Raw genomic sequence first — 12,399 nt, 5'->3', positions numbered from 1 at the left:
AAATTAAAAAACATTAATTTTGCAGTTTACTCAAGCAAACCAAAGTCATCCCAAAGCTTCCACATGTAATGTAGTTGCTGGAACTCTAATGGCACCCAACAGGATTATAAAAATAAAAGTCATTGTCATGATTAAATGGTGTTGTTGTTTGATTATCAAGGTGCTCTGGGGAGACAAGCACTTAGGTTCTATTACAGGCAGTTCTCGCAGTCTTTTCTTCACCCTTTTTCTCCAAGGTGAATGTCTGATCGCATAAAAGTAAAAGTACACCTATTCTCATCAAGACTAAATTTGAGGTACAATCCGTGCCACATTTCAGAATAAGTCTTTATGCTTAAATACAATGAGGGAAATTAATGGGGGGAAAAAATAAAAAAATAAAAAAATAAATAAAATAAAAGTAGGGTTTACCCTGTCAGCAGACATTAAAAATATATATAATAATAATAATTATGTCACTGTGCCTCTCAAGTAAGTACAATAATTTGTACTGTAAAAAAAGAAAGAAATTCTAAGGATTTTATTTTCCTTCATTTTTATTTTTTTATTTAGTATACACTATTACAATATTTATTGAATCAGCTAATATTTTAGTTTTTTTATGTAATTTTGTAATTTATATATCTCTGTTAGGTTTAATTGTAATATTCATTTAATTAGGGTCCTTCAACGGGTCCTTCAACTAATGTTTATATAAATTTTTTATTTTCTTTCAGCCTTATTTCAATTACAGAAAATAATTTTAGCTTTAGTAAGCAACAACATCAATGGCCAGGGGTTTTAATTGGTCAGTCAACTGGATAGACCCTCGCTGAAAATGACACCATTAGTTGAGCCAGTGATAGCATGCAAGGCTGCTCAAACAAACAGCAATGTTTTGAAAGTGCCACAGTATCAAAATCAACTACAGTTGGGCTATAGAAAGTATTTGTAACATGCATATTTAAACAGTTATAATATCAATACTTCACATTTGTGTGCCAAAATCTCTAGGCCTCACATATCGGCAATTGAAATACAAATGCAAGCAACCAGTCAAGGCTCCTTTTTACCTGAACACTGAATGTTTGACATTCATTATATTTGATTTGAAATTCATTATATCCGTGAGCACCTGAGATTCAGCTCAGCAATGACTCTTGAGCTCTGACTCACCGTTGTTGGTGCGCATTGACCTGCCAGAGATGCCGTTGGATCCGATAGGGTGGTGGCCTCCTCCTCTGTCCACACCCCCGGGCTCGCCTGGCTGTTTTAGCAGTTCCGTCAGGGCCCTAAAAGGAGACAAGTTTGTACACCATCAGTTTCTCAGTAGGGCACTTGGCATATAACGCTGAGTAATACAAACCAGACATGAACCCAGTGTTTTGCATTCGGTCCAAGTCACGTCTCACTAATTCAAGTCATTTGTGTTCAAGTCTTAGATACCTGGGATAACATGTCTTTAGGAAATGAATGAACTTGAGATTTCAGCGAATAGTGCGATTTTTAGTCAAACATGCTCCTAAAGTGCAGAAGATCAATTTCTGGAAAGAATTAGGACATTGGGACATTAGGACATTAGGACACGTCCTCCTAAAACGCCCCCACATGTCTACATTACGATGTAAGGAAAATTTGCAAAAAACTACAATGCCGGCTGTTCTGACTTACAGTCTGTAAGTACATACATATTTAAAGAATTTGCCACTGCCGATTCAAACGTGAGTTTTGAGCAGTGTAGAGTAGCTCTTGTTGTTTGTCATTGCTCCGATCAGAAATGCAAAAGTGGTTTTATGTTTATGTTTTATGTAGTGTGATGCAACGCAACGCACAAAAACACAGTATAAGTCACTCTAATATGTAATTTTGTTCCCACTTGGATGCAACAAAAGGCTCATTTGAAATGGGTTTCATTGGTTTTGTCTCATCACGTCGGTGTTCTGACAGGACACACATCACAGTATGATAAGGGACATTACATTTCTGTCATACGCTTGAGGCATTTGGCCAATCGCAATGCACTGGATAGCTGGCCAATCAGAGCACACCTCGTTTTTCAGACTGATGAGCTTTGTAAAAAACTAGGCATTTCAGAAGATGGGGCATAGAGGAGCAATAATAATGTAAATTTTTGTGGAAAATAATGTGTTTTTTTTACTTTAAACCGCATAAACACATTTCATTACACCAAATACACAAAATAATGTTCTTTATTAGAAATATGTTAAATATACCCCTTTAAACTTCCTTTGTTCACTAATCCCGGCTCTCACCTTCAGAATCTAACCAAAGCTCACACTGGGAGCTTCAGTGACCGTAACCTTCACCAATTGTCCAGTAGTGAGCCATATCTGAACTCTCAAGGCAGCTATAATATCTAACTAACAACCAGCCCTCTCCATTCATCCATGCCCTACTGGCAAATGCTTTGATGGTTGCATGCATTAAAATTGTTTAGGTGCACAGGAAGTGCAAGTGTGAACTAATTCCAGTGCAAATCAAAATAATTCTGCTCTTCAAGGTTCCGTTATTTTCCTTGTGACATCATTGTCTCAACATTCTCTATTCCACAGGCTGAGATTCAGGGCAGGATGGAATCATGGGACAGTTCTAAAGCAACAGTTGCCAGGATCGCTGGGCTAAGGCATAAGTGAAGGGTCTGTCTCTTTCATGATAACGACCAGGAGAACGAGGCACTCGGCTCCGGCCAGCTCTCTGCTGTATGCTCGACTGATGTCCTGCCCTGTGAAGCCAGTATGGGCCACACAGGACGATGGCTGTCTACAAACTTCCTGTCCCTCTAGTGAGTCGTATCATATCCTGGTAGCTTATATCATCAGATAGCTTATACACTCTTGCAATTATGAAGGTAAAGTATGTTAAAACAATCAGGTAATTTGTGCTAACAAAATCATATCTATATCGTATATATATATATATATATATATATATATATATATATATATATATATATATTAGGGGTGTAACGATACGCGTATTCGTATTGAACCGTTCGGTACGACGCTTTCGGTTCGGTACGCGGTACGCATTATGTATACCGAACGGTTCGTTGGAGTAATTAATTATATTTGAAAAAAAAAAAAAAAAGAGAGAGAAAGAAATATAATGATATGCGTTCAACAAGGTAGCCCAATAACCCAAACAACGTAACAGGCAACGCCCCTGACACTCCCGAAGAAGAAAAAAACACCATCTTATATGTTTATGTTAGGCTACTCAGCAGGCGCTCGCTCACTCAGTACACGCTGAAGGCTCGTTGCAAAATAGCCAATGAGTTTAACAGACTAGAAATGAGAAGATCCTCCAATAACCAACAGGTCTGGTGTTTGGGTGCACTTTGGATTCCCTTTAAGCTATAATGGTGATGGCAAGAGAGTGGTGGATAAAAAAACAACGGTATGTCGCATCTGCAACATGACAGGGTACACCAGCGGGATTACAAAAAAAAAAAAAAAAAAAAAAACCAGCGGGAATATCTGGGATATATGCGTCAGTACTATCTGGGAAAAGACGAAAAAAAGGAGAAACATGCACGCAGCAAACTATCCCTGCAGCATTTAGACACTATAGTTTACAGGGAATCCAACCCAAACACCAGACCTGTTGGTTATTTTAGGATCTTATATTTCTGGTCTGTTAAATGCATTATACATTTTGCAACGAGCCTTCAGCGCGTGCTGAGTGAGCGAGCGCCTTAGGGGCCGTTCACATATCGCTCCTAAAAACGCATGGAAAACGCTAAGCGCGTCTTTCTCCTCCTTTCCAAAGCGCTCGGGCAGTAGCGCTCATGAGGCGTCTGTCTTTGCTAAGCAACAATGACGTGCTCTCTCCATGAGACGCGGAAATTTCAGCGAAGGATAAATGGATTTGCAGCTCTAAAAATTGCTTGCAGTAGCTCTGCTACTGAATTTATTTCAAAATTGCAATCCATATACAACTATGATCAGCTGTTCCTTCATCTTGGCTGAGCTCTCAACGTTGTTACGGGAAAGGATGAAGCTGATTGGTTGGTTCTTGTCACATGACCCGCGGTGCGCTTGCGGCATTCTGAAAAGTTGAGATGTTTTTACATTTTGCTGTATCTAAAACGTATCGAACCGAACCGAACCGAACCGTGACATCAGTGTATCGTATCGAACCGAACCGTGAATTTTGTGAACCGTTACACCCCTAATATATATATATATATATATATATATATACAGAGAGAGAGAGAGAGAGAGTTATAAAGTCAGAATTGTGAGATATAAACTCGCAATTCTCACTTTTTAATCAGAGTTGTGCGATTACAATTGCAATTGCAACTCACAATTGCAACAAAAAACACAGAATTGTGAGATGAAAACTTGCAATAAACTTCCAATTCTGAAAAAAATATTTTCCCCCTTAAAACTGGACCATGTAACTTGCAACTGAAGGTTTATATCTTGCAATTCTGAGGAAAAAATTAAGTCAGAATTGTGAGATAAAAAGTTGTAATTACCTCAAAATAACACTCCAATTTATTTCCGAACTCAAATATGCAGCCATTTAAGTACACTGTTAAAATCGCTGTAAAAAAAATCTGCCAAATGTTGACAGTAACATGCTGTTTTTCATTCATGAATCAGCAGCGTTCAAAGTCGACATTCAGAGACTATGTCTCAAATCACACCCTACACCCTCATTCACTATTGCCTACATGAGTTTACTAATGTAGTCCACCTGACAGGGAGAATGAAAACTAATGAGTGAATTCAGACACTGATGAACAGCTGCTATTAACAAGCAGAATCACTGAAGAAAAGAGAAACAAGACACACACAAGAACATCTGACTTCAACTGAAGATTTAAACAATCAACAAACAGCTTTACCAGCTTCACGTATTACTAACCAGACCGACTTTATTTCTGTCAGATGTCTACAGAAGATCTTATTGAGTTACAGCGATTTAGATGATGATGTTTAATTGTTTCGTTTGATGTTACCATTGCAGAGATCAGTGTTTGCTTTAGTTTGCTTTTGAATTTTGAACATTAGCTTTTGTTTGTTTGATATAACTGTTTTTTTTTTTTTTTCAAGATGTATCTGTTAGAGCAAAATTATTGTGGATGGTAAAGCAATGCTGGTTGTGGTGTAGGTCATTTGTACAAATTCATACAAATTGTGCATCTCGTGAAATATGTATGATTTTGCAAAAATTATATGAATTTGTATGAGTGTGGTCGTACGAATTTTGTATGAATAAGCAACCTCGTAAAATATGTACGAATTGCCGTGAGATTGGGTTGGACGCATTGCATGCTGAGTACCAGCACAGGACAAAATACACCCATGACTCCCAGCATGCATTGTGGCATGAATAAATTATGCTGCTGAATTGTCCACTTATTTTCTTGAATTCTTACTATGCTTGTATTTTTGCATTTGTCTTGAGTTTTAGTAGCATGTTTTGTGATGTTCAGAACTGATCTGTTTATTTATTTTGCGGATTGTCACCATTGTTGTGATCCGTACAATGATTCTTGATGTGTCTAAATTGCAATAAGTCCTGTTTTTTTTTTTCTTTCTTTTGAAAGTCTTTCATAACTGATGGCTCAGCAGTGCTTGTTGTTTTGCTCTAGTATTGATATTCAGTGAGAGAAGAGACTAGATAAAATCAGTGAATCAGAAATAAGAGGATGATTGATATTATCTATTCATAAACAACAACACCATTTTTTTTCTTTGGCTCTTTTTTGCTATAACAAACAAGTTTCGAAAACACATTGTTACAGCAGATAAATAAATAAAACATTAATGTCACGCTTCAAGACCCCAACTAAAGTAAACACTGTAGACATATATATCTAAACCTCTGTAACTCTCAATAAGACCTTCTGTAGACATCTGACAGAAATAAAGTCGGTCTGGTTAGTAATGCGTGAAGCTGTTTTAGGAATTGTTTAATCAGATCTTGAGAGATGACTTGTTTTTATAAATTTATCAGTTGGTTTCATCTAAGGCTTTTGCTGAAGTCAGTTGAAGTTCTTGTGTGTCTCTTTCCTTCATTGATTCTGCTTGTTAATAGCAGGTGTTTATTATTAATGCTCAATCATCAATTAATTAGTCACAGAATTATCTCATGAACTTCACTAACTATTTACTTGCCAGCAAAAATATCTGTTTTTCTACAGATTGTTGCTGTTAAGTCAAGGAAAAAACAGCAATATACTGTAAAATATAAGAGTCAGATTCACCAAATGAAAAAAAATAATAATAATTTGACTGAAATATTTGTGAACATCCATAGAGAAAAAGTTATGCAAAGTCATACACTGATAATGAGCGTAAATACTGAACTCAACTGTATTAATGTGTGTTTGCACGAGAGATCTGCTAGTTTAAAGTACTGTGGTTTTTTGGTTCACCATTGCGCTGGAGAGTAGAGCCTGTGCTTCAGTCAATGATGAACCACAAATGCTGACCTTCTGCTGCTTTATTTAAAGACAGTAAATGTGGAGTTGCTGACATAGTGATGATCTCTGTACTTCAGCACATACATGTGTGCTATAGCTGACAATGAACTGCAGTGATTTGAGTAAAAGTCATGATTTTAATTACTTTACTGTTACACGTGTTTGCAGTTTTATACTAAGAAATATTTCTTCTCAGTTGGATCAAATGAAATAAGTTGACAGTAACATCGTATGGATGCTAGTTTTTAAACTCGAACTGTTTGAAGCAATGGGAGCGGAGTTCATTTCCATGATAGAATTACGGTAAAACATTGTAAAAAAGCTGTAAATTAACAGTACCTTACTGGCAACCGTGCTGCCAGTACTGTTATTTAATGGCACAATTTTTTTACAGTGTTTGACTACAGGGAACAGTGTTTTTTTTTAATCGATTCCACATATTTAAGAAAAATTCCTCAAACTGCAAAGTAATTAAACATTAATATCAGTTTAGAAAGATTCTCTTTCAGCTACAGTTGTTCTCAGGAGAATGTTTATTATGTCGTGATCACATGTAAGGATGCACAAAGCCCATGTACAGTAGATGCAATCTGAGAAACATCTACACATATGCTCCATTCATCTGCTCCCAGCTGTGTTCACCAAGAATATCTCTGTTCCCTTGCTGTTCTGTTTCGCAATTAAATATTTTAAATGACTCAATCTGTTTCACCTAAGGCCAGATTTTATACTTCAGAACAGAGCAGCAAATCAACATCATTCAGCTGTTTATTGTCAGAAAATGATCGTTAATCGTGCTGTGATGGTCTTAACTTCCGGGGGAAGTATGATTGGCCATACATATGCTGGATTGGATTGAATAAGAGTGTATTAGAAGAAATTATGTTAGAGATTTCCAATCTTGCTGATGTTCTCTCAGCATGTTCCCTTTTCATTACAGAAACATGTGGTCTTTAATTAAACTGTTACTTTTCAGCAAAAATCCCATTGAGGCACTCCAGTGGTAATCACAGGTGGAAAGACTAACTGCAGGCGTCCCAAATCAGTCTTAAGTGCCCCCAACTGGCTCCTAAACTCACTTTAAGACTCGGCTGCGAGCACTTTGACAAGAACTCATGGGCCTATACGCTAGACTCCTTCCTAATCAATGTAGTCACTACCTTGATATATCAAAAACTCTCAGAGCAGTTTAGACCAGCTTATGTTTCAGTGACACATTTTATAGTTACAGTTTGACAAAAGTTTTGCTGTCAAATTTTTGTTTCACTTTTGTTTCACTGTCAAATTCATTATTTTTTAATTATATTATTGATAAATATAAATGATCATTATCATTTAGTCCAATTAACTATAGGAATGGGATATTATATGAAAAACAGAAAATGTCAAACAGTAGCACACCAACATTTTTCCTTTTTTTTCTTTTTTTTTATAGATTTCTTCTTTTATTGATTAAAATATATTTTAAACATACTGTAAAAGCATATAATACAAAGTCGAAACTATCTTAGCCTGTGATACTAATAGCCTATAATGGGTCTAAGTTTTTTTTTTGTTTTTTTATATTTTATAGACTTTTTTAGTTTTTGCATCATGTTGTTACTGCAGTGTGAGTGTGTGAACAGTGTGAGCTATGCATTTAGACTAGCATGCAACTGTTCAAATTTGCAGATTGCTTCAGGGTGTAAGATTGATTATGTTGTATTATTAATCTCATATAGGATGTGTAAGAGCATTCATTTTGTTATTTAATATTGGTTATTCATGGTTACATGGGCACAGGTGATCACTTCCGTTTTCTTTATTACTTCCTTATTATTGCCAGATTGTTTGTTAGGTTGGAAGGGGTGAGGAGCAGGAGCCAACTTTCTGTTGACCTTATTATATAGGTCTAATGTTTCATATGATTAAATAACATTCAAAAGCAAGTTAAGATCGTCTTCCTTTGATGAGATAATGACCGCGTGCGAATGAGTCACGAGCCCACTGCCTAGCTTCTGTGTGGCGATGGGATGCCGCTAATAGGATGCATTTCAGCTAATTAACCTGCTAGCAAAGCAGATCAGTGATCTTTATTTCTTTCAGCTCATGATAATTAAGATAATTTAGCTATGGTTATGATGCATCTTTTTATGGAACCCTGTTTCCACCACAGAATAAAAAAATAAGTGAAATAAAAAAGCTAATTGTAAAATTTGTCATATCTCAAACTTCGTTTCTCACAGCTCAGAGTTTACATCACACAATTCTGTTGTTTCTCAGAATTCTACATTCACACCTCACAATGGTGTTTTTGTTTTTGTGATTCTGCCATGGAATAAAAAATTACAATTGATAGTGCTGTCTAACAATATATCGCATCCAAAATAAAAGCCTCTGTTCACATAATATATGAGTGTTTTTATATATATATATAAAACATAAAATACATAAAAATATGCTATGTTTATATATTAAATATATTTATATATAATAATCTAAATATATATACATGTAAATATTTTCAAAATATATACTGTGTGTGTATTCATATGTACATAATAAATAAACACAGCACACACACATATATTATGTAAACAAAAACTTTTATTTTGAATGCGATTAATCGCGATTCATTGTTTGACGTCACTATAATTGCTTTTTTCTGGTTGCTGGTTGCATTTAAGTTAATAAACGCCACTCATTTTATTTATTTTCAGTAAAGTTTAAAGCATCCATAACATTGAAATACATTTCAGCACAGAGATTAGTTTTTAATTTCATCATGCATTGGGGATCAGTTAGTTGAAACTTTGAGCTGGTGAGGCAGATGGTTCAGAGTGGCCCGGTTAGCCACAGGGCTAATGCTACTCCAGTGAGAGAGACTGTATGTGTCTGTTTGTGTGTGTGGAAATATGTGTGCTTGTGTGTGTTTCTGGTGCATTAGCCATTAGCGATATCACAGTAGGGGAAATATTTGGCCCTGATGTGCCTGACACACTACAAAGAGCCTCAGATATAGTTAGCAGCAAAGCAGAGATTGTGTGTGTCTTTGCACACTAATCTGAGTAAAAGAGACCTCTTAGTCAACCCCCCCACCCCCACCACCACCCCCTTGCCATTACAGGAGAAATCATGTGGTCTTGTTCAAGGTTGTCTGCTTGGATATAAAATCATTCAGATGTCAGTGCATGTATCTGTTTTAGTAATCTATTGGCGGGAAGAGAAGATTTGCTGGGTAACGGAAAAGCAATGCAGTTTGACTTGACTTCCCTGACTTACTTTCTATAGAAACTCAATAACGCCTGACAGCAGCAGATTCTCTCTGCTGACTCCTGGAAATTTATAGACCTTATGCTTATTAACTAAACTTGAGACAAGAGCATTGTGGGGAAATTAAAAAAAAAGTACAACCCTCACCATTTCAACCCTCAGATTCAAGAATTTAGCAAAGGGGAGATATGTAGAGTGGGTCCTGTAGTAAGTAGCAGAGTTTGATATGGATAACTTCAAACCTCAAGGTAATGAAATTTACACACACACAGTTCTGTCCCTTAGGATGTTTGTGTGTGTAGACATTTGTGGATGAACTTATATAGATCACCAATTGGAATTGGCACAGGCATCTCAAACACACATTCACACACTCACAGTTCAGCAAACAGCACAAGTCGCCCAAATGTCATGATCATAGGTCTGTTTTCCAGCAGCAGCCTGTACTCGTCTCTCTGTGTCTGTCTTTCTGCTGTTTTCTGCACATGAATGCAGTCGTTTGTAGTCTCTTGTCATTCTTCTAAAAAATGGATCCCTTTCTATCTATGATCCCTCTCTCGAATTATAATGAATCTGACAGCTGCCAAGAACAGTCCCGAAACACAGAAGGGGGTGTATTTATATGTGTGTGTGCATGCATGTGTGTGTGTCTGTCTGTGTGCGTCAGCAACCAGGGTTTATAAGCACTGCAAACACTATCCATCTTATTATAACAAAACACTATTCCTGTTTAGCTGTTTATACAGGTTGAAGCTCTATTGCATTTATATTCCTTTTTGCATAAAACACGATAAACCTGGAAAAGCAATGTGCTGAAAAAATTATTTTATATTTAATATTGAACAATTGTATGATTTTTTTTAAATTAAATTATTCAGAAACACTTTATAGTAAGGTCCCATTATTTAACATTATTGGCTTTACTTTAAGAAACAATAAGCGATACATTTGTTACAGTATAATTTATTAAAATACAAGAAAAAAAAAACTACTCAGAAAAAAAGGCAAAATGTGAAAAAGACTTACAATAAAAGAAAAAGAGTAAAAAGGAGAGAATGCACAATGTGTGATATCGAGAAGTTTGTGTTCACATGTAGTACTTATTCCAGGCCTTTGTCATCATAAACAGAGTGAAGTGTAAAAAAAAAAAGTGAATGTGATTAATTCAGTAATGCTTCTTCCATATATGACTTTTTCTATTCTGATAATGCTGCTTGCAGATTACTGCCTTACTGTGGTCAGATCTTCAGCCCATGTAAATCTATCCCTTGTATCAGATTCCTTTATCTCATCTCACATCATTATCTGAATGAAAACATCACAATAGGCTTCCCCCATTCTGCCACACACTCATGCAAATGTCACTGGGAATGCAAACACACACACACACACACACACACACACACAGAGCACTTTCCAGAACAGATGAGGCTTCAGGGCAAAGCCAAATGACTGACGTCACTGTGATGCATCAAACACACACACACACACACACGCACACACACACACACACACCCTGCTTGTGAACATATGCTACAAAGTGGAGTATGTGTGTAGAAATACAATTAAACATGGATGCTAAGTTATCACACACAGAAATACACAACCAAAGTAGGATGATTCAGTAATGCTTTAGACTACAATCTGCAAAGTACTGCATAAGTAAACAGAATTTACAGCATCAATTTTTTGGTAATTATAGTGTACCCATTCAGAAGCCTATCTCAGTGTAGGTATGAGGGAATAATATGCAACATTTGGGGAATAAAGGGGTAACAACCTGTGAAACTACACAATTATTTCTACTGTAAGCGTTTTGAAACTAAGGGATACCTACGATCTAACAACAATCTCATATTGGCAAACGATTTAGCAAAAACATACACTGTGCACTTTTTTATAGCCCACATATAAAACACGCCGGTAATTGTTTCAATCCAAATGCTCAGTTGAGACTGTTGGGTAAGGAAGCTGACTTGATTTAACCCCATTTGGGTTGAATAAGACCCAAACAAATAAGTAACCCGATGGTCTTGGATTAGGAATGTAAAGGACGTGAAGGAGAGCATGCAGCATGTCACACGAGTTCAATCGCAAGCAGTTCTGTGTGCTTAACACCAAACACAAAAACATGAACAAATTGAACTTATTTTTTTTTCTTAAACAAGATTTGCTAAATAATGTGTATGATATGTATGACCTACCTGTACTGTATAAACAATCGTTTCAGAGCAATTTGTTGTATGAGTGTACAGTGTTCCTGTGGCTCAGTGGTAGAGCATTGCCTTTACAGCCCATGAGATCATGGGTTCAAGTCCCAGGAAACACACATACTGATTAAAAAAAACAATTATAGCCTGAATGCACTGTATGTCGCTTTAGATAAAAGCATCTGATATATGTAATGAAAGTTATAAATCATAGCAGAAAATCATTAAATGATTTCACTACATGTCTAGTTTTGTTGTTAAGTAATGTCCATCATGAATCATTTAATAATAGAATATATAGCCTACCCCATGCTTAAAAAATACCTATAATAAAATACCATTATAATTATAAAAAGTAGGCCTACCTATATTGCCTTTCTAAATCACTCCAGACATAAGATTGTTGTTAGATCATAAATACTGCCTAATATTAGAAAAGGTACCCCTTAGTTTCAAAATACTTATAAATAGTAATACAGTATAAATAGTTAGTCATTT

At 36.1% G+C, this 12,399-nt stretch overlaps 1 protein-coding gene across 1 annotated transcript in view; it reads right to left on the bottom strand.

Moving 5' to 3' along the window:
• LOC127953954 (protein shisa-9-like) overlaps positions 1-12,399 on the bottom strand; it is a 68,493-nt gene that overhangs the window by 33,559 nt on the left and 22,535 nt on the right. The window contains exon 3 of the mRNA XM_052553344.1: positions 1,156-1,271. Coding sequence (XP_052409304.1) covers positions 1,156-1,271 — 116 coding nt within the window. The remainder of the gene's footprint in view (positions 1-1,155; positions 1,272-12,399) is intronic.

The sequence above is a fragment of the Carassius gibelio genome, chromosome B3 (assembly GCF_023724105.1).
Source record: "Carassius gibelio isolate Cgi1373 ecotype wild population from Czech Republic chromosome B3, carGib1.2-hapl.c, whole genome shotgun sequence".
NCBI lineage: Eukaryota > Metazoa > Chordata > Actinopteri > Cypriniformes > Cyprinidae > Carassius > Carassius gibelio.
Note: the sequence above shows the minus strand (reverse complement) of the source record. Positions and strands in the feature narration are given on the sequence as shown.